At 39.2% G+C, this 23,966-nt stretch overlaps 1 protein-coding gene across 1 annotated transcript in view; it reads right to left on the bottom strand.

The window, feature by feature from the left end:
* Window positions 1-23,966, bottom strand: part of Tmem135 (transmembrane protein 135) — a 193,584-nt gene that overhangs the window by 30,292 nt on the left and 139,326 nt on the right. Inside the window, exon 6 of the mRNA XM_032893263.1 lies at window positions 20,907-20,953. Coding sequence (XP_032749154.1) covers window positions 20,907-20,953 — 47 coding nt within the window. The remainder of the gene's footprint in view (window positions 1-20,906; window positions 20,954-23,966) is intronic.

The raw sequence follows: 23,966 nt of genomic DNA, 5'->3' as shown, positions 1-23,966 counted from the left end.
AACATGATGTGAGCAAAGCATGATGGGAGGATAGCCAACCTTGGCTTCCATATCAAGGTCAAGTGACAACATAATGCAAAAGTAGACATAGATAATGAGGAAGGGATACCTATACCTTACAACAAGAGGTAACAGGCTATCAGGAACAGTGCAAGTTTAAGATGGCTACAGTACAGTGGTGAGGACAGTGGTGAGAGTGTGTGGGGAAATAGGGATGAATTTCACCCCTGGGGGAAAGGCCTCTTCCTATCATGAGTTGACGACTCACATGATCTCATTCTTTTATGTAATATCATTAGTAATATCTACTTAAGATTCCAAAATAGTAACCCACCAACTAAATTCTGCTGAAACCAACCTATAAAAATGTCTAAAGTGTGTATTGCTTCTCTATTTTGTTTTAGATGAAAGATGAAGCTGCACAGTAATTATCATAGATTTTAATGCTTATCAAATGGTGTTAAATAAAAAAAACAAATATGACTAAAAATAACTCAACTACAGAAAAATGAACATAAGAATAAAATATCAAATTTAATTTACCATAAATGTAAATAACTGATATTATTTATAAAAACTCAAAAGCCCCCAGAACTTTAGTGTAGTGAATATTATCTAACAGGCCATTCGTGTAGGCTGCCCTGTCTCCAAAACCATCCCTGCCACCAACTACAATATAGGTCGAGATTTCACTGTGTGCATATAACTAATAGTGGCCTGGTTTCTTTACTCTGGGAAGAAGGAAGGGCAACAAAAAGTGTCATTATAGAGGGAGAAGCTGCTTTGCCTTCAGTCTTGTGTAATTAACACTACTCCCAAGGAATAATGAAGCAAATATTATTTGTTTGAACAATTATTTGTCAACACGTAATTATGGAGTTAGAGTCAGGAGAGGGTTACGGATTCGTGAGCAGACTGTTTAAACTATGCCTCTGCTTCTCCAACTGGAACTGTAAATAATAGAGCCTATGTCATACTGTTCAAATGCTACTTACTAGCACCACTGCTGTTACTGCAGTCATCACCATCACGGTTACAGAGACTAAGACAGCATCGCAACTGTCACCTTACATGCATAAGACAGGAACAGCAAACAGCCTTGACTTACAGCAAGCTCATTGGCTTCATTCTTGTGGTGAAATAGACAATCTTTCTGAAACCAATACCATATCGATTTTACCATGCTTCATAATTAAAGGCCTCTTTCAGAAATACATATATAAATCAGTTTAGCATACAGTGATTTACAAATTGCAAGTGGACATACATGAAATATTAATTATCAGATGAAATTGTGACCTGCGTCAGCACATGAAGATATGAACTGTGGCAGAGCCATATGACAGAATAGTATTCAGCAATAATAAGACTGTAATGTGCAAATACATTATTTGTAAAGGTAAGCATCTTTAAAAGAGCTTGGAAAAGGCCAGTCAGTTAAAGAGACACCATATATAATTCCATTCATATGAAATTCTAAGAAAGAGAAACCAAGTCTCTAGTGACAGAAGATAGATCCACATTTTTCTAGTTTGAGGGAAGCGGAGGTGAAAAATGACAGCAAAAGAACAAGAACCCTTCCTGGGCCAGTGGGAGGCTCCAATCTCCAGTACATGAAGAGATTGTTTATAACCAAAACAATAAAGTTAAGTCAGTGAGTAACCAAATGAGAAGAATTGTAAAAGCTGAGAGTATTCAGATTAATAACCTTTTAATAAGATATGTGATTGACAAATAAGCCCTAGGGAGAGAATAAGCCATGAAGATAATCAGAAAACAACCCTGGAAAGGAAGAAAAATAGATCAGCTCCCTCTGTGAAGGTCTCCTGGGACAGATGGAGGCAGAAGGCTAGACCTGCAGCATGGCACACTGCAAGGGAGATTTGGGGCTAGAAGTGAGAGGGGCCTGGGCACAGGAGTCTAGGTGGGGGGCAGCAGGGGATGCTAGGGGACTGTTTCACAGTGTGTCTGGAGGAAGCTTCGGGGAGGCAGGTCACTCGTGTGCGCTCGCTGCCCCACCCCCCCCACACACACTCTCACATATTTAGACAATGCTTTATTAAGTTTCTGTAATCAAATCCAAGAAGGTAAGGTACCACACATTTAACCCAGTATACGACCGTATAAAGTGGGAAAAGCTTTTGATTTCTGCACAATATCAACTCAGTACCATACATTATGGACTTTTCCACATTTGATAGCACAGTGAGTTTTCCCACTTCAAATTATATATATTTCATTTTTATAAAACGACCAATGATTATAGTCTGTTATACTTTATTAAGGCTAGACAGAATTTTACCAGGCCAAAAACTAGATTAAAACAATTTTTACTTAGTTGGTTTTGTTTGTTTTCCAATAGGGGGATCTGAACATAAATTTTTACACACCTCACACATGCCTAGAGGGTGCTCCACCATAAAGCTACATCGCCAGTCTCCTTTTAAAATACTGTTTTAGTCAGATTCCTACTAAGTTCCCAGGCAGGACTTGTCCTTAGGATCCTAGTACCTCAGCCCACTGGGCTAAGTGAGATCACAATGCCCACAGCACCAAGCCATTTGCATTCATTAAGCTGTCCATAACCAAATCAAACCAAACACATTCTCACTGTAAACACAACAACCACTTCTCCTGACCTGCCTCAGTAAGAAGTGGAGATGGGAGAGGCCAACTACAACTGTAGGGACCATGTGTCACTCAACATAGCAAAGCTATCAGAAGGTGTTCCGTAGGTGACAGGAGTTCAGCACTTACGATCCTGAATGTGAGAAAGGAGAGCCAGCTGCTGCTACTTGGTTTTCCTCACTGGAGGCCCAGACGTCAACCCTCAGATAAGTCTTAGGGTTACCCTGACTCTGTAGAAAGGATGGGCTTGCCTCTAGACGTGCAGACTGCCATGTTGCCTATCCACAGCACTGAGAGGCTTACTTCAACTGATCTTCTGGTAAACATTCATCTACCATTTTAGACTTAGGGTTAGAATCCAGCCAACTTAGTTTTAATTCCCTTTCTCTACCTATTGTGGAAACTTAGTAGAGAAATTTGTTTCTGAGCCTTGGATTTTCCAAATGAAAATATAAAGAGGGTGGATGAAATGGTCTTTAAGATTCTTCACAACCTGGAGCTAGTGAGATGGCTCAGCAAGGGTATCTGAGGTGAAGCATGATGTCCTGAGTTGAGTCTCTAGTACTCATGATAGAAATGGGATAGATCAATATGACCTCTCTAAGCACACCACAGCACACACATGTGCAAATACACAGATTAAATACATAGATGCAAAATGAAAACTTTCACAACTTAAAATTCCTAACAATAAAGTATCAACTGCAAATTCATGGTCCACTCAAACTTGATATGGTCCCAATTTGAGTTTAAGCCTCAGGTTAAATCACTATTATTGAATATATACTAAATTTGTATATGACAGTTTGGAATACTTAATTTAAAAGAAAACTGAAGACATCACCTTATATATTCTATGTAGGATACTGCATAACTGTCAGTCTCTCAACATAAAGGTACATTTAATACCAGTGTGGGAACAAACTACTCAAATATATAAATTCAAGGTGGTTTACCTAGCTCCATATGCCTCGATATCATTTCTGTGTGTGGATTATCTGAGTTACGTACAGTGAACATGAAGGGGGAACCGCACTCAGCATATGTTAAAAAGCTGAGTTTCCTAGCTTCAAAAGGAAAAAATATACACAGGGTTCTTTTAAGAAAATCACACTATCCAACAATTAACAAGAAAATAGCATAGAACATTAACAAGTCTACTCCCAAAAATGATTTAAAACATTTTTAGATGCTAATGAAAACTAGGGTGCAGCCCAAAGAGACAGCATAGGACACGCTGGGTTCCATCCCCACACCTCAGCGGCGGCGGCAGCTGCCTAGATGGTGTCTGTGTCCCACATTTGCTTCCATGTGCAACACACACACCATTCGTGTTCATCTACTTCCTTCTTTTAAGATGGACACAGCCGAGCTATGATCATATTCTAAAGAGTTCCAAGTACATCTATTTCCTTCAAAAACCGTTTCATTTCGAGCCCACAATTTCAATTCACCATTTCTAATCCATATGTACATCAAAATGGTGCAAGGAAAAGAAGCAATTACTTCATTTATTTCAAACTGTCCTAGCTGCATGACTAGGGATCTCTGTGGGGCATAGGAGGAAAGTGATGTGAAGTGAAACCTTTAAAATCCAGAGGAGCTTAGTTCCTTCCACTTGAGACTCTAACTTGGTGAGAACTACACTGCTTTCCAATACATCTGCATGGGTGGACTGTTTCTGAGGCCTTAGTATCCTGTCAGACACAGATCCTATCTTATGAGTGATGTGTTCTCACAGTCTGGGCAATAGTGCCTCAGAGCTCCACATCCTCACAGTCAAAGGCCTTTGCTAGAACACCGGCTTCACCCACCAGCCAAATGTCTGCTAGGCAGGCCCTGGACTCAAAAAGCCTACACTGGTTGCCGGTCTAAAACACAGGATTTACTTTGACTATGAGCCATGCCTTATTTTACTTGTACATTTTGTAGAAATGGGGGAGTCATGCTTCAAAGGCCAGGAGACAGAAAGGAGAATCAGTTAGGCCAGCAAAGGACCCACTGAGCTCAGCAGACAACAATGCTGTTGTTTATTTCTTTGAAATACAATTATCCAATATAATAATACTCAAGTATTTGTTTTCTAGTAGACAAACTGTAGGGGCCTGGGCACAGATACAAAGACTTCTTAAATAGTATTTCACTACAAACAAGGAACCATTTCATTTACCCTAGAAATACAACAGATACTTCTGAGTTCTCTAACTGGAGCAGGCTTCCTCAGAATCTAGTTCCCCTACTATCTTACTACCAACATCTTCCGCCTTCTGTAATGAGGGGACATGGAACTGAAAACACAGCATGTGAGTCCAAGAATTCTAAATCTGGGTCTGTATGGAATTTCTGCCACAGAGCCTTTGTGCTTTAGAGCACAGGGCTATTATACTCAGTATATTTTGGTTCTTGTTGCAAATCACAGAGTGTAAAGGTGGGAATGGCTTGGCACAGCTGGGACGGGAGAATGGAACAGGGGCCCACTGGGAAGAGAAGAAGCTGAACCATGGCACCAGGAAGACAGCCTTGAGGGAAAAACAGGCTGAAACTGTTTTATGCCACATTTGGGAGGATATGACAAATAAGGCTGGATTTATTCCTGAAAGCTGTGGCAGAACTCACAGATTTATAATGAAGCAGCTGGAAGAGGAGCCTGTGTTGGCCCTAAGGGAGTGTGGGAAGCAAACCAGGAGCTGGGAAGGGTTTCATTTCAGAGTTGAGCAGAGCTTAGAGTTGCAAGTCCTGCTGACATTTCGAGCTTGGGAAGTCACTTTCTCAACTGAGTCTGCTCTGAAAGCCTTTCAACAGCCCCCCCCCCAAAAAAAAAGCATTCAGAGACTTCTTGTCTGATATTTAAAGCACTGATTTCATTGTTCGAACCATCTCTCTCTACATAATTAATACAAAACTCAAATATCCAAAGTACACAGTTTATCAAACAATGGCAGAGAGGTAAGATAAAGTAGTAAGAAGAAACCAAACAGAACAAAAGAAAATTATTGATATGCCTATTACCTTGAGGCCTTTAACTTTATTTATTTTGTGCAAATATGTGTGTATGCATATACGTGCATGAGCTCCTGGGTGCCAGATGCAGGGACCAGATCTGGTTCTCTGCGAGTGCTCTTTACCACTGAGCCATCTCTCCAGCCCCAGGAAGTGCTCATAACCACCAGTCCATCCTGACAGCCACCTAGTTTCAGTTTAGTTTTGCGGTTGTTTTTTAAGATTTATCGTATGTAGCTGGATGATTTGTCTGCATGTACATCTGCACACCAGAAGAGGGCACTGGGTGCTATAATACTACAGTTACAGACAGTCGTGCGTCTCCATGTGGGTGCTGGGAATTAAACTCAGGACCTCTGGGAGAGCAACCAATGCTCTTTACTGCTGAGCCATCTCCCAATCCCTCTAGTTTTAGGTTTTAAAGTAGTTGGAGAAGGAATCTTGCTGTATATACGGCCTGGTCTCTGATGCATGAGCTGCAGCCTATTACTTAACTTTCATAAAGCAGACTGGGCAGACTTCTAGAGTGTAGTGGTTCTCAACCTTCTTAATGCTATGACCCTTTAAAATAGTTCCTCCTGTTGTGCTGATCTCCAATGATAAAAATATTTTTGTTGCTACTTCATAACTAATTTTGCTACTGTTGTGAATCATAATGAAAATATTGTTGGAGATACAAGTTTGCCGAATAGGTCTCAACCCAGAGGTTGAGAACCACTACTCCAGAGGATTGTTTCAAGAATAAAATACAGTGAGATTGTGTGTAAGTCATCTATCAGAATCATAGCCTAGAGTATGGTACGTGTTCATCCAGTACATTTTAAGCTACTTTTTCTTTCTCCTTACATTATCTTTCCTGACATTTGTAGCATTTTCTTCTCTTGGTATTCAAGTGCTTTATTTTTCCTTAATCATAATTACAGTTTTCAAAATTTGTTACAGTTCCAAGCAATGACTTATGCTTAGTGAAACAGCCCTTAACAGTGGTTTGTTATATCATTTAAAATGAACCACAACTCAAATTTTGGCTTTTCTTCTTTCCCTTCACTGCTGATAAGACAGCTGCAAGTCCCCGTTGATGATCTCTACTTCCCAGTGAGCCCTGGAGTCAATGGAGAAAGTCCATGCTCAAAGCATGCTGTGCTATAACACTGCAGAGGTTCTGATGTTTTTTACTTCCTCGTTTTCACAGTGGGCTTATCAAAGTACAATGCCATCGTAAGTCAGATCATCTGAATAAGAGGTTTGTTCTATTATTTTACAACCACATTCATTAAAGGGAGTAATGAGTGGTTGAAACTAAAATATCAATGGAGAAGAGATGGAGCTGAAATTATAACAAATCAAAACAAACAAAAGCAGCAGAAAGTCTAGTACTCCTGAAGTCAAGTGTTATCAAGAATATCAAAAAGATCTTTGAACAAAACCAGATGAAAGGACTGGGGGTAAAATGGGAAACAGAAGCTCCCTTGGTCCAAGAAATAAATGAGAAGTCAGCTCAAGAAGACATAATCATAAGTGATGACAGCTAAAAACCAAAGATCTGCCCAAAGAAACCCTCAGGAGATTCCCCCACTAACTCTGGCACAACGGTGCTGAGGACAGCAGGGACTCCCAAGAAGCCACTTCCTCCAACCTCAATACCAGTTCCAAAGAAAGGAAGGCTGGGGAAATGTACCCAAGGGCTGAACTGGGCACAAACACAAGTAACAACAAGGGGTGTGGGAAGGGAGACTGAACTGTGATCCACAAACCAGAAGCTAAGGTTTTCTGTGGATATCATGGAAGGAATGCTCCAAGAAGGAAGTGCCTTGCAACTGTCTGGGCAAGAAAATGGGGGGATGGGGGGGGTAGGAGGTAGGGTAGTAACTAAGAAGCAGGACACAGGACAAGTGAATGAGCGAGCCCGATTTGCAACTACATAGACAATACTAAAGTGGACAGAGAAAGAACCAGAACCCTGGTAACAAACATTTCCAGCTGAAGTGGTACACAACCCACGGGCATGACCACATCGGAACGTCAGACACTGAGACCCAACTGGTGGAAGGACAGAGCTCCACTACATACAGAACGATGGCTGGGCATGTCCTCAAAGCATCAGTCCATGCTGAAGGCTGGGGAAACGCAAGGAAAAGCTGACACCCGCTGACAGCTGAGTAGAAACTCAACCTACAAGGTAGCTGGTTCAAACACCAGGATAATGCATGCCAGCCAGCAAATCTGGTTTAACAGGTTTGAAGGGAGCCACAAGTGCTCTCCCCTTCCCCCAGCAGTTCAGTTTGCTAAATGAATCATAGTCAGAGGATGCTAAATGATGCTACAATTTCTTTTTTAAAAAAATTTTTATTTTACATTTTATTGTGTTTTAAATAAAAAATGTCACTCTTGCATAAATTCTCTTAATTATTTTGCTTCTTTATATATTGGTTAATTAGGTTTTCTGACCATTCTGTAAGGTTTTGGACCTCTTACTAATACTCCGGGGTTGTGGAATAAACACAACCCATATACTTTAATTCCTATCTCACTTCCACTCTTTCCTATTCTGTCCTCTTCTTAGCTCCAACTCTCCATAGCTTTAATAATGTTGAAACTCTGTTAATGCGAACACGACCCAGACTTGCCCATCCATCTACTTGCCTCCTCATTCCTTTCTCAGCTGATATCGCTCTAGCTATACTTAGGCTTCCATTCCTAGTCTCACTAACCTGTTCCCTGAGTCCACACTGTACCTTAACCCCTAGAGTTACTGGAGTTAAAGGGTTGATTGAGTCTGTAATTGACTATTATGGTCTTTGAACACTGGGCCTGTCCTGCTGTAGTTGCTGCTTCTGCAATAAAAGTCTACAGTGACCGTAGTACTGTATTTTACCAAGGGTCCCTCCTAAAAGACTGTGAACTGGGAGTTTAGCGTCTGAACTAAAACCCCAATCAGTCCATAGGGACAGAACAACTCAATCCTTCACAATCTAATCTCATATGACACTGCAAATGCCTCAACAGAAAGAATGGAGCTAACATTAAAAAATAAAATAAAATAAAACACTTCAGTCAATGAGCTAATCCCAGACATACAACTTCTCGTACAGAAATGTAAGAAGTAAGAGAAAGTGGAAACAGTGTCACCTCTGAGGAAGAGACTGCTGTCAAGTGACTTGGATGAAAGCCTATACAGAGGATTAAACCGACCGTTCATGAGAAGATTCAGTAAAAGCAAAGGGAGCACAATTAAATCCCTGAGTGATTCAGATAGAACACAAATAAACCTGAATGAATACTGAAGTCAGTTCAGGGCATGAAGAAGAAACATGATAGAAATGTTGAAGAAAATAGAACTAATAAAAGTTTTAAAAGTAAAAGTAAAATCTAAAATTTTGTAAACAAGAATAAAAGAAAATGAAGCTTCATATTAGACCTCATGTTTCCCAAAAAAAAAAAAAAAAAACCAATAATAGGTGCAATATTCATATGTATGAAAAGTGCCTGAAGGCAAGTATGACTCCAGTGTTTTCCAGCTATATCAAACATCTGCCCTTCGAGAGAAGAAGCCCTGCAGTGTTATCATTACTGAGTTGCAAATAAGCCCTTTGCTTGCAGAAATAAAATAATCTGCTCGACAGAATTTTACTAGCCAGGGGTAGGAATGAGGGTGGGGAAGGTGAGATCACTGCCCTTTGCAGACAGAAAACTTTCTAGTTGGAACAGAGATAGATCTGACTCATCAAAAGCATATGGACAGTTAAGATCCTTAACTATAAACAGTAGGGTCCAGGCCTGGGTGGTCTGTGTTATGTCCAACAATATATAAATTGGCTTATCCTCAAAGTAAATATTTCCATTTTATTATTCTGAGTCATGAAAATATTCAGTCTGTTAAAAAACAGAAACATTTTCAATCCAATCTTTCATCAAAAGGTCCACATTTTCAATTCACAATTGAGGACTCTTCTACTCATTAAATTCATGAAATGATAAATCACTTTACTGGAATCTTACAGAACATCTAAATAAACAAAGCTGGTACACAATGGGAAATAAACTGAGTATTATGACTATCTCTGTTATTTTCTACACACTGGCTAATAACAAGCCTAAGAAATGAGATGAAATGAGAAGTGCCATGGGTGTCACTTTTTCTCTCCGAGGATTCAGAATAGGATAGAAGCCATCTAACATGGCTTCTAGACTGATTATGCCTCTCACTTTCTTTAAATACTATGTCACAATGGCCACTAATGGTTAAATGTGTTTGAAAGAATATTATCTATTTTATCAAAAATACCAATTATTTTCTGGAGGTTTTAAGACTCCTATTAAAATTTGCTCTTATAACAGACTCAGTGCAAAAGGGCAGGGGAGGAGGAATAAGTATTATTCAAGTGACATATGATAAGATGAAAGCATCCAAGTTATTCTCTTTGAATGAAAATGAAGTCCAGAATTCTTCATGGGTAGCAGGAACTTGGTCTGACTCAGGAATTTCTCCATACCTGCTTAATGAATTTGGCAGTCAATATTTTCAAGTATTTTCACAGCTATACCACCAGAGTACAGAGATGTTAAGAGCATTACGGACAGTTGTGCAGGAAGGAAATTCTTGGCTCCCAGATAGATTTCTCACTCCTGGTTTGTAAAATGAAGATTAAATATTTGCTCTGCTCTAATTTCTTCCTTCCAAAAGAACTGACCTCAGTGTGAAATCCTTTCTTGATGGAAAGTAAATGAACGATTAGGAAACATTTTAGCTGCCTGGCTGTTTCCCAGGAAGTACATATGGACGCAGATGCTTGCTCTCATATCCTGGGTATCCAGTTCTAATCAGTAACTGCTGATGCCAAAAATATTCTTCTATACAAGTAAATCATATTCTTATTCTATAGTATCTAAGTGACAGGAATTTTAATCATACACACTAAATAATCCTGCAGTTCTGTAACTGAGAATTCTAACAGTTTACCATCTTGCAACTGCTGTGCTTACCTTCCTACAACACAATGGGCAGTGAATGCTTACATTGTTAGAATCCTACAAGATAATACTTAGTTTCACTTGAAATCTTCACATTGTGCTACCAAAATCGAATATACTTATTTAAATCTAAATAAATAAAATCCAATGCTAGAAGTAAACAAATGTTTTAAAGAAAATAGCATATTTTAATAAGAAAAAAGCATTCCAATTATAATATGAAAAATAGGGAAATTGAGTATTTTCCTTTCTTCGGCACTGCACGACATTATTTATTAGCAGAAATCAGGTGCACATAACACAGAGTACGTCTCATGTGTGGTAAAATTTACAATTTAAAAGTTCTCATCTAAACACAAGTGACTGCTTTATGAAGCAAGCAGTTCACTTCCTACTGTGAATAAACATGCCCCCTTTATAAATGTCTTAAAAGAGGGAGGTTTTAAATGGCTATGTCATCCATATTTCTGCTTATTGTGCATAATGCTGATGGTTAATGTAGTGTTAAAATAATATAGTGCCAATGACAATTTGTTTTTGAGACAAGGCTCAAACCGTAGTAGTCCAGGCAAGCCTCCAACTCACTGTTAGCTCAAATTAGCCCTGAACTCATGGTGTTCTTTCTGCTTCAGCCTCTTAGGTTCTAGATTTACAGGAATGTGCTTCCATTCAGATAGAATCTTATATTTTTCCAGGTATACTAATAAAGCAGACTTAATTATTTTGGAACCTTAAGTTTAGGTGTCACTCTCACACATAGTACAATATCTGTGTGTGTTTGTACTTGTACTAGTGCATCAAGAAGTCAACCTCAGGTGCTGTCAACCCTGTGCTTTAGAGGTGGTGTCTCCCATCAGCCTAGCACTCACCACTAAGGCCCCATGGCCTTTAATCACCATCAATGTCTCAACTGTGTGTTATGAAATGTAGAAATGTCATCATTTAGAGAGAATTCAATAGTGCATCTGAACTGTTTTTAACCTAGATTATGAATAAAGTTACATGATTTATTTAATCTCTGCTGCAATTTCAGCTAACTGCTGCCTCTAATCTCAGGTGGCAGCAATGGAGCAGTGTAGACAAGGAAGCACATGTCTTCAAATACAGTATTCTGGAGAAAGGGGATTTCTAAATGGGAAATCTAAAAATAACATTTTGTCAGTGACTGAATTATCAGGTTAACATAGGGCAGACAACATATGGACTGATTTGTAACAGACTAAGATTTATTTAGAGGAACCACTCAGTGGAATACAGCATTTCTGTAATATTAAATATGCAAATTTATATATACAAATATGAACATGATGATCATGCTACTGAACAAGAAAAGAAAAACTTAAATTTAATCCACTGCCTACTGAAAGCCTTGTATGGGTGCCAATCAACATAATCAGCAAAATAGGTATTATGATCATGTTATAAATTAATACAGGCTACAAGAGGTTAAACAACTCAAGGCTATACATAGAGTAGACTGGATTTCTGTGGTGTGGCAAGTTGTGAAAGGTACCCTGTTTCCTGGTCAAATCCCCAGGGACCCTAAAAAGGGATGGTAGATACATTCCCAGCCTTCCAGACCAGGTTGTCACTAGCCGCAGCCCCCCATAAACCCCTGTAGAGAGGTTTGAGACAGACCAAGTCACATAGAGCAATGCCCCAAGCCCTTCCTCCACAGGCGAGGATATGATCACAGGTTACACAGGCTCAAGAAAGATCAGTGGTAGAGACAGGACCACACCCCCAAATATGTAGATGAGGTCTGACCCAACCCAAAAAAAAAAAAATGTATTTAATGGTTGTGCTTCGAATTAAAGGTGTACAAGAATCACTCCGTTGTCTGAGAGTTTCTGTCATAAGAGCTGTAACACAGCTGCTTGGGGAAGAGATCTGCTCTCCCAAAATCACTGTCAGAAGCCTTCCCGCACCCCTTGCCAGCTAGTCCATCTCCTTCTGGCTAAGCCTGGCTTGAAACAGAGGTGGAATGACACCTGCCCAAATTCTCCTCTGGACTGGTCAACCAAACCAGACTAGAGATCTCCATGGAAAACCTCTGGCACAGAGGCCCACAGATTTCAAAAACAATTTATTTAAATTAGATAACAACTAAATAATAAGATTTGCCTTTGTTAAATGAGTACTACTCATTAGGCAAACGGTCATTCAGTTCTAGCCATAACTACAGCCAAAACTTCCTTTAAACATACTGAAAAGATGAGACAATGGTAAGGGAAGTAGCTTGTCCAAGATGCCCAAGTAAGTTTCACTCAAATACAGGCAATGTGCGCAAATTTCTGCCTTGCTAGTCACATAGAGGAAACCATGCTACTGGGAGCCTTGCATTCTGCCTACAAGGTGTTAGGAGCTGGAAAGAAGCCTCCGCAGTGGTTGAGAGGCAATGCTGGCTATTCTTGCAGGGACCTAAATGCAATTCCCAGCACCCACATCAAGAGACAGAAAACTGCCTGTAACTACAACTCCCTGAGATCTGACACTCTCTTTAGGCCCTTTGCAGGCACCCAGCATGTATCCTATGCTGCAGAGATTTGCAGAAACATAAATAAAAACACAGGCATTTTTTTTTTATAAAAGAATAGATTTAAACTGAAGTACAGGGCCATAATTGTTTGTGTGTTCATTGCTGTTGTTACAAGGGAACTGGAGAGGAGGGCAGATGCAGGCAGATGGCAGGGAGGGAAGTATGGCATGGTCAATGTAGCTGAGCACTGACAGCAGAGGCTATTCTGTTCCCTGCCTTACCAGGTCGGTGGGTGGCAATTCTACTTCTGACAGAGATCTGGAGGAAAGCAAAGAGTTGCAGAAAGGGCTAGAATCACTGAACTAGAGTAGTGAGACTTCAGTCTGAGAAGCAGTAAAATAACCACGTCACTAGCTAAATGTGGCTTTGAAAGTTAGGAGACCAACGTGACCTAAACAGATTAGGCATCATTAATATAAGGATGGTAATGGAAACTCAGAAGTGTGTACAATTTACCGAAACTCAGGATAAGCACTGAGAATCTATAAGGTCCAAAACAGAGTATCAAATACACATATGCACAAAAGATGATCCAGAAACAAGTCAATGAAGAGGAGCTGGAGGAAGGAATAGAGAGAAAGGAGTGCAGACTGAACCATCCTAGGAAAACTAGGGGAAGGTTCAGAAGAGAGGGGGCGAAATGCCCTCGGTAGCAGAGCAAATGTCCTTCTAAGAACAGAACAGTAAATATCCAGTAGACAAAGGCTGTTTCTGATGGCATCAGAGACATTCGGAGACTCAAAGGGTGGAGATCACATTGCAGTGACATGTCAGAACAGTAAAAGGCAAATATGGACCAGTAACTTGAAAAATCTGGATGTTAAGAGAAAGACAGAGAGGAAGTGTCAGGAGGGAACACGCCATCCTCTCCACCAGGCCTGTAAGCCTCCCTCCCTTTCTTTTCAACATATTCACTCCTCAAACCACTGGGTCCTGACGCCGCAACTCCGTCTATATGTCATCGTCAGCACCACCCTCTGACCTCTCCTTATAAAGTATGATTATGATGAAATGACCTTTAAAGGCTTCTTAAATACCACTTATGAATGAAGCATCTGCCATACTCCCTAGCTGAGACATTTGCAGTATGAATCAGATTTATAATATGATCATGCCACTGTTTCACAATACCACTTATCACACAGCATATAACTGATGTACAAATGGTATTATTCCATTCAGTTACCAAAGGACATGCTAAAAAACATTTCCCAAGGAAAGTCAATTTTGTGTGATTAGTGCCATAAAAGCATGTGGACAAAAAGAGGAAAAAACAAGAAGTGACAGAAAGGAATATAACCCAATTGAGAAATATCAGCTCCTACCAGATGGTCCATGGAAATATGGGACCCAGTACACTTGCCTCACTGTGATGGGGCACTGCCTCTCACCATTTCTTTCCCAGGGAGATACTACTGTAGATAATGAGTACATCCTAGTCCCCCTCTTAGTTAGAATAGGCTTGATGGTAGAGAGAAGGGACACTTCTAACAGGCTGAAATGGAAGCTCTATGCCAGTTGCCTTTAGCTTTGAGCAGATATGCATACAAAAAAAATATGCTGACATATTCCATACATTTTAGATGATGGTTTAAAACAATGGGAAGTACTGGTTTTGTAGCTGACTGAACAATGCTGAGAACAGACTCTGAGGTTGGAGAGAACAAAATTTGAATCTATGCTTTGTTTCTAGTTGTGCAGTCTTTGGTACATTACACAAATTTTCACATTACGCAATTTCCTTACCTGTAAGGCAGTACAGTACATTCATTATCTATTCTTTTTTTCAGTTGTGATAAGTTTTATTCCAAGAATATTTATAAAGCAGCTAGTACATAGCCTTGTATACAATAAGTGCTAGCGGATATAACTTTTTGTTATCAAATTATACCATTCAAAGGCCTTCTCAGCCACGAAGAAGGCAAACAGTTTCACAGAAGCTCCAGGGGACAAAGACAGACACTGTGCCATTTACATCACAATGGGCATACAGGTTCTTTACATAGAAGGACCCATTAGCTATAACTCCTTTATATGATAAAATTCAACTATCTGTTCCTAGTCCTGACTTCATCCCTTGCTTAACTGTTTCAAATCCAGTTCCATATCCAGAAGTCAAGCTTTGGGCACCATTCTGCAGTCATGGCATCACAAACACAAGGGTAGTAAGACGGGTCCTAATCAGGGCGGATGAGCGCTTTAAAATTGTTGTGTACTTTCAATACACTTGGGCACAGAATCAGACTGTGGCTGGTGGAGTATGGAGCCAACTCGCCTGACAGATGGGACATGCCAGGGCCCTCTCACAGAGAAGACTGACGGGGGAAGAGGAGGTGGAGAGATGAAGAGAGACGCTGAATTCAAACAAAAGGCTCAACAGCCAGGATCAGAGAACACAGTGAGATGGGTGAGTGAAACAGGAAGACCAAGAGCTCAGTATCAGAGCTGCAGACTCAGGAGTATCAGAAACGACAGTTAACCAAAAGGCATATGCTTGGAAAAGGATTCTTTTACCAAAAACAGAACTATTTAGGTAGATGTGAACAGAATGGTAGCTATTTAAGTCTTGACTGAACAAGCAAAACCTAGTCAGGGCTAAGTACAACAGCAGTGGAATTCCAACAGAGAAAGGTCTCACAGGCGGATGATGGCAGCCAGTGTTTTAGACACAGTGAAAATTCTAGTTGATCGTTCATGACAACAGCTGTTAGAAAAGTTCCAATTTCTTATGGGAAAGTTTCATATTTCAACTACTATTTGTTAGCACTATGACCAATTTGATATGGGAAATAACAATATAAAACTGTATTCTCCACGGTGACCATCTTTTGAAAGTACTAGTCCATGGCTTTGAAAACCAGCATTCCATCATGTTTTATAAAGCTGTCTGCAGCTCTAGCCAACTACTGTTCAACAAAGTGAACTGTAATACAAAGCAACAAACAGAAACCAGTATGTCTGCAAAGCTAATAAGCAGAATATTTCACAGAAATTAACCTACCATGGACTTTGGAAGGTTGAATTTGAATGGCAAATGACTGTATTCGTGAACTGTATTAAAACTAGATCCACAGTGTGTAGATGAAACAGCCAGAATTCTAAAATGACACAGCTAGTTTTATAAAATGATTTATTTCGTTTGTGCACACTTGTGGAGGCCAGAGGACACATTTTGGATGTCAGTTCTCTCCTTTCCCCATGTAGGTGAAGGAACTGAATTCAGGACACTAGTCTCCACAGCAAATTCCTTCACCTGCACAGCCACCTCAATGGGCACATAACCACTATCAATAAATAAACCCTCAGTAGACACATGCATACATTTTATAAAGCGATCAGTTCCTAACAAAACTGAAATGATCATAAATGCATGCCAACAGGTTTCTTCTGAAAACATATTATGAATAATGGATAAGACAATAGTAACAAATTTAATTCAGTTCAAGAATGTTCTCATGATACATCTGTCACACTTGAAACGACATGGTAGTCAGTGAATGTTAGGTATTACAATGCATCACTGGCCATTTCCCTGTGTTTTATAAACAAAGACAGATGTTTTATCTAAATCCCTTGCAAAGATGCTTACCAATAATAATTGAATGTGAAATTATGCAATTCAAGGGGCATTTTTAACATCTGGAGAACAAATAAAGTTCGGGATGGCACTGTGCTTCCAATATGAGGGCTCAAGCTTCTCTGAACCATCACAGAAATCAAACATCAGTTCAACTGCTTTCTGTCACCTGAGTATTAAAATCAGTCCTTGTGGTGTGCGGCTGAGTCCCAGATCATCAAGGATTGCACACATGCTTGTCACAGCAGAAGCACATAGGACCGCTGAGACACAGATCTCCTGAGCGTCCCCAGATGGCAAAATCCAAAACTGTAATCTCTTTTTGTTCTGCATTTTCAGAAGACAGAAATATAGTAACAGTTGCCATTTAATCAGCAAGGTATGATCAGTACCAAGAGGCACTGGGATGGACAAATGGGAGGAGACTCACTTTTCCTGTGTCCTAGGGAGGGCCAGACAGAAAGCGCTGAAAGTTCAGAACTTAAAAGCATCTTCCATGTCTACTAGATCATCTCATAAGCAAACACCTCCCTGGTTCGGTGTCTCAGCCATACCCCAGGAACAAAGCCTGTACCTGATATGAAGATGGCTCGGCAGGTAAAGTTGCCTGTCTCCGTCTCCAAACTCAACAACCTGAACCTGACACCCAGAACCCACACAGTGAGGAAAGAACCAACCGCTGTACGTTGTCCTCGGAACTACACATGGGCAAACACAAACGCACGCACGCATGCACGCACGCACATGCGTGCCTGTCCTCATACAGACATTAAGATTATTCACAGCTAGTGAACTGCAGCAATTCTAAATAATGTGTGGACTGAGTGCCAGGCCGAGTCCAAGCTTTACAGGCTCCATGTCTCAGCTAACTGCTGACGCACCGCTGCCTCCACAGGAGCAGGTAGGAAAATTTCCAGCTAGTATTCACAACGTGTGACCAAGTTATGTTACTCTGTGACACCAGGTTTAATTAAATGACGCTGTTTACTTGCTTTTAAAGAGTAGCAACACTCTACATACACAGACGCCTGATGATGTGGAACCCATGTCTAATTATTATTCCTAATTTTATTTTTCAGTAGGATTAAGTGCTAGATGTTTGATTGTTTTTGTTGATTCTTTCATGTTTCAAATTAAAAAAAAAAATCCCACACAACTATAAAAACATCTTGACCCTAAATCTGATATAGTGATTCATGCCTGAAATCCTCACGACCAGGAGCCTGACACGGGAGGATGGCTATAAGTTTGAGGCCTACCTAAGCTATATAGGCTACTCCAGGCCAATTGAGGCTACAGAACAAAGGGGTGTATCTGGTGATGTTTTTGTTTTAAATACCTACACTGCTTTACCTACTACTATATGCTTAGACATAACCGATGTGTGGAAGATAAGAGGAAACACTTTCTATCACTTCTTACCCCTCACTCCTACTTTGCCTGCACTGAGAGCAGCAGCCCAGGCCCTTAGGGACAAATGTGTGCATACTGACTAAGCAGTAGAGGCAAGACATCGGAATGCATCCTGGGACACTTTCAAAGCCTCTTCAAAACATGCTTCATCCTCCTTTGTAGTTGAGTTCCGCTGGGATCCATAGCAGGTAGGATCAATAAAATCCAGATTCCTTCACCAAGCAGGCAGCTAGCAATAAGACAGAACAAAACTACAACTGCCAACTATTACTTTCCCTAACCCAGACATCTAAAGTGCTCCAGGATTTCATTAGCCAAGTCTGTGGAAATTCCTATGGAAAATCACAATCACCATGCACGAGATAAATAATATGTGTGAAGAACCATTTTAAAATCTGCTAAGAGGGGGTTGGGGATTTAGCTCAGTGGTAGAGCGCTTGCCTAGCAAGCACAAGGCCCTGGGTTCGGTCCCCAGCTCCGAAAAAAAGAAAAGAAAAGAAAAAAAAATCTGCTAAGAGCCCTGCGAAGGTGAAGTGCTTAGTTGGCATTAAGGTGAGCAGAGTTTTGAATAGTAAACTCAGTATGCTGCTTTTTAGGTAAATTCACACATCAGAGACATGGATTTTATCAGAAAAAAAATTATGAAATTACTCCCCAAGTAATTTCGTTCTTCAAAAAGAAGAATGTTCTTCTTGAAGAATGTTCTTCTTGAAGTTCGTTCTTCAAAAAGAAAAATCACACTAGTACATTTTATCTTTATTGAAATAGGTCTCAGTTTCCTCTTTCCAAGTTATACATCAGGATAAAAACATAAGATGATTTACTGGCACATAAAAATGCTCCTTTATCCTTTTGCCAAAAGACAATAACCATTAAAAGTAGACCTGAGGACAATATCATTTTATATTTAATTATCTACTTTTATGCAATTAGCTTTAAAATACTAACAATAAATGGAATATGTCTACAAATACTTGTGTTTATATAAAAATGCCATCAGACTTGCCAAATGCCATGTAAAATAAGTATTCGTTGCAAACACAAGCCAGGGTACAGAGAAGCACAGAACACTATTTGTTTGGTCGTAGTACTTTCTAAAGAGCTATATTTTTACCATTCAGCAATCTCCTTGCTGAGTTATTCAAACGGACTTCTGCCAAGAACACTACGAATTCAGTGACAGAACTTCTTTGGGGAGAAAAATAGCCCCTTTTCCTCAGAAAATTGAAAGTGTTTATCTTGGCTCCTAAACCTTGTATTGAGACTTCTGGAAAGTATTTTAAACTGTTGTTTTTACCTCAGAGATTTGTAACTGAAGCAGGAGTGGTTCTGAAGGTCTGCACCAAAACACGTATTTATAGGGTTGATTTCCCCTATGCATGAAAAGTACTAGGATGATGGCAGCAGTTTTCAAAATATAATTTCCTACAACCAGACAACAAACTAGATATTTATCTGTATAGTCAATATACAATATGCTTTAAACCACAGACTTCTTATGACTAAGAAATGCTAAACATTAAGCATACTTGTCACACTGAACAGTCATTTGGGAGGACTGTTTTCTTTTGTGACCTGGTAACATTTTCATAAGAAGGAAATTTACATAGCACTTTACTCCTATAATTGGCAACAAAGGTAGTTTTTCTAACTTTACAACATTTTGGAAATTGATTTTCCTGATAGGTCTATCATCAGACGAGTCAGGACACAAAGTTGTAAATGCAGACTATGGTTTGTTTTTGGCTTTGGTTTTTAACAGTGGTATCTGAATAATATTGCTGACAGAAACAGAGTCTGGGGAAACTGAAGAAATGCACTGTTCATGGCTTCTAATTCAGCTTACCAAATTAGATTTCTTAAAGCGCAAGAACCAGTGTGCTACAAGGTACAACCAGGGCACATACAGAGTGAATTCTAAGTGGGGTGTGGGAATCAATGAAGAGGATTGGCCTGCCAAGCACAAGGCTATGGGTTCAATCAAAACAAAGAAGAATCCACAGGAAGAAAGGGAAGAAAACTTTGGAGGGAGAGAGGACACATGCTCCAACACCACAAAGGTCCAATGCCTTCTGTCACTAGGACCTGCTATAAAGTCCTCGGCATCTTTATCCACTCTTTGAAGAGGAGGTCCTTCCTGCCACAGCTTTACTACTCTGTCTCTTTCTGATGCCCTCCTTGGCAACAGCAACATAGTCATTTTCTGTTCTCGTAGACTGGTTTGGAAATTAAAATTATCATACTGTGCTTATTAACTGTTTCTTAGGGTGTTCCGGTAATAAATTCCTACTTTACCCTATTTGCGTGGTTTCATTTACTTGAAACTACACCTACAAGTCTGCCACTGCCTGTATCAATTAAAGACAAATGTTAAAGCTTCAACATTCCTGCTATGACTGAACACCAACAATGCAATAAAAATTATTTAAAGGAGTATCATACAAGGGCAATAAATGCAAAGTAAACAGTATGGCTGAGAGTGGAGATTATGAGGAGCAGATTCTCCCTGGTCGAGAATCATCCCAATACTTCTCTGGTCATAGGAAGGTGACAGAGACCCTTTGTATTCGTACTTGAGTCAAACTAACACATTCCTCAGAAAACCTTCCTCCTCTCTCTATTTTCTTTACTAACAAAGAAGTGGGATTTACCTTTAAACTCTTGGAGTTAGGTGAGCAGGAATCCATTCCTGGAGAGAATGACTTGGGGAGGGCATACTTTAGTTGAAAGGAATTAGCTACTATTCGACAGTGAAATAAATTGGTGAACAGAGCATACCTGAAAAAGAACATGTACATGGCCGCTGTGATGCAGAACAAAAGGACCTGCAACAAGGAGGAAAGGGATTATTTGCAAAGGAACTGACTAACATCACTTCTGTGACTGACAACAGCAAATGTCCAGTATTAAATCTCAGGCTTCATGCAATGCAAGGACACAGAAGCCCCCACACAATGCACGTCAGCATACCAGATCATGTACCTCTCAAATAACTGATTAAGGCAGTAACAGACTTGTGGGTATATGTAATTATACTCTATACATGTGGGATATGCAAAATCTTCACTCAGCATCTATGGAAGACTGATTTAAAATCATCCAGCCAACTAGCCCACAGATGCACGAATCGTAAATGATCAAATCTCTTATATTAAATAGCATACTATCTGCATATGAATTACATACATCCTCTCACATTTTATAACATCTACAGATTACTTATAGTAAGCAGTAAAACATTTAAATTCAATCTACATAGATGCTAGACTGTATTTTTGAGGGAATAAAAAGAAAAGGACTATATGTTCAGTAGAGTTTACCAAACTTTATTAATATTTCAACCAGCAGTTGGTTGAATTCATGGATATGGGACCCACTGATACATATGGCCAACTATATACACAAAGCAATTAACAAACATATATACCCATGTGACCCATACAGACAGATGAGTGGGAACGGCTCAACAATGAACACCGGTATAGCTTGCCTATAAGAACACACATCCTCAAACTGTGGGTCGGGGCTATACATAATGTGAAGTAACTAACAAAATTTGGCAACAATCAAAGTTTTCTGAATGTGCAACAACCAATATTTAATTCAAAATCAAATAACATTAAATCCAAGATATTTCTGGCACTTGGCCAGGTTAATTATTAAAAAATGTCTTCTAATATATCATATTTTAATATATAAGTATCAAATTAGTATCTTATTGTGTTTAAGTGCTTAATTTTGAAAATTTCTGCTTAAGTTCCTAACTTGAGTTTCCTAATACTTTACCAATAAATTTTGCATTAGGATTAGAATAGAATTTGCAACAGCTTCTAAAATGACCCCAAACACATTATCTACAATTTTATACTATGCATTTATACAAAATGAACCATCAGAAGTGATGGTTATAAAATCTAAATATTGATTAACTGTAAAAAAATATTGGTATGCTTTGTACCCTGTAATGTCAATAAATCAAATTTTAATTCTTTATGAAAAAAGCAAGTCCATCCATCAGTATGCAAATTATCTTGTCTTTAATAAAGATAAAAGCTCTATGTATAGCCAAGAAGTGTTCTTAAATATATTTCCTTATGATTTATAAACAGTAAACATTTTACCTATATTGATTTCTAGATATTATTCTCAGGAGAAAGGTACTTACAAGTTGAAAAAGTCTAAGTAACTCTGAAGAAGTAATCACATTGAGTACAGGGGCTTTCACACAAACACAGAGACACGTATATACACACATACACACAAATACATATGCTAACATATAAACACATATGTAGATACATACAACATATAAACACAGACACATACATCCACATAGATACATACATATAAGTACATATATATATATAAATATATAAACACATACAAGTATACACATACCTACACACATTACATACATAATACATACAAGTACAAACACACATACATAGCACATACACATATGTTGAGTCAACATGTCTGCTAACTATCAGGACAATGTAATTTATTTAAATATAATGGAAGTTCCAACAAGCAAGCAATATAATCAATTTTTTTTTTTGGTTCTTTTTTTCGAAGCTGGGGACCGAACCCAGGGCCTTGCGCTTCCTAGGCAAGCACTCTGCCACTGAGCTAAATCCCCAACCCAATATAATCAATTTTTAAAAAGCTTAGAAATATAATCACCTTTAGTGGCATAAAGAATAACAATCCCTCACAAAAAGGTGATATGAGGAGTCATATCAGGTGTAAGAACAGATAATAAGCCTGGATCGAAAAAGTTTCCCTCATTAGCAACCATACTAAAACATGAGATAGTATATGTACACAATCAGAAGCCCAGTTGTAGTTATGGCAACAAAAAGGATCTCTCTAACATTATTGTGAAATCACAGGGAAAAGGGAAATTATGCTTAATGTTAACAATGACAATGTTGAAAATTAAGCACAAGAATTGTCAATGGCTTCATCCTCCAGCAAATGAGTGAATGATTCTCCAATTATTAAAGGCTGACCAAAAAAAAAAAAAAAAAAAACCACAAATGAAAACGGCATAAAATAATCCAGGGACTGGAAAAATAGCTCAGAGGCTAAGATCACTGTCTGCTCTTCCAGAGGTCCTGAGTTCAATTCCCAGAACCCAAGTGATGACTCACAACGAGCTATACTAGGATCTGATGCCCTCTTCTGGCATGCAGGTGCGTACAGAAATAGAGTGTTCATACATAAAATAAATAAATAAATCTGGACGGGAGGAAGGGAGGAAGGGAGGAAGGGAGGAAGGAAGGATTTGTAGTTAACTTGAGGAAAATTTAATAACTCAGCCATTACAAAGCAGATTAAGTCAAGTTTGCTATACTAGCCTCAGATAAATACACTCTGAAGGTCTTAGAAATATAAACACATATCAGCCAAAGATAGGTACCAAACGAAACTAAAGAAATAGAAATATATTTATGTAACAGCCCAAATGCAAATACACACACACACACACACACACACACACACACACACACACACACACACCTCCCTCTCCTCCTATCCTCCTAATCCCTCTAAGGATTAGGGTCTTTCCATTGATCTGAAATATATCCAGCTTTCAATATTTAAGGTTTATGACACACAGATTTTAGAAACATGAAATATATGCAATTATGAATCAGAGTCCATGGGCTGGAGAGGTGGCTCGGTAGATAAGAGCGCTCCCTGCTCTTGCAGAAGGATCAGGGTTCTGTTCACAGCCCTCTGTACCTCCACTTCCTGGGTATCTGATGCCTTCTTCTGCCCTTCATAAGCATCAGGTATATGTGTGATGCATATACATATATGTTGGCTAACATA

This window comes from Rattus rattus, chromosome 2 (assembly GCF_011064425.1).
Source record: "Rattus rattus isolate New Zealand chromosome 2, Rrattus_CSIRO_v1, whole genome shotgun sequence".
Classification (NCBI taxonomy): domain Eukaryota; kingdom Metazoa; phylum Chordata; class Mammalia; order Rodentia; family Muridae; genus Rattus; species Rattus rattus.
Note: the sequence above shows the minus strand (reverse complement) of the source record. Positions and strands in the feature narration are given on the sequence as shown.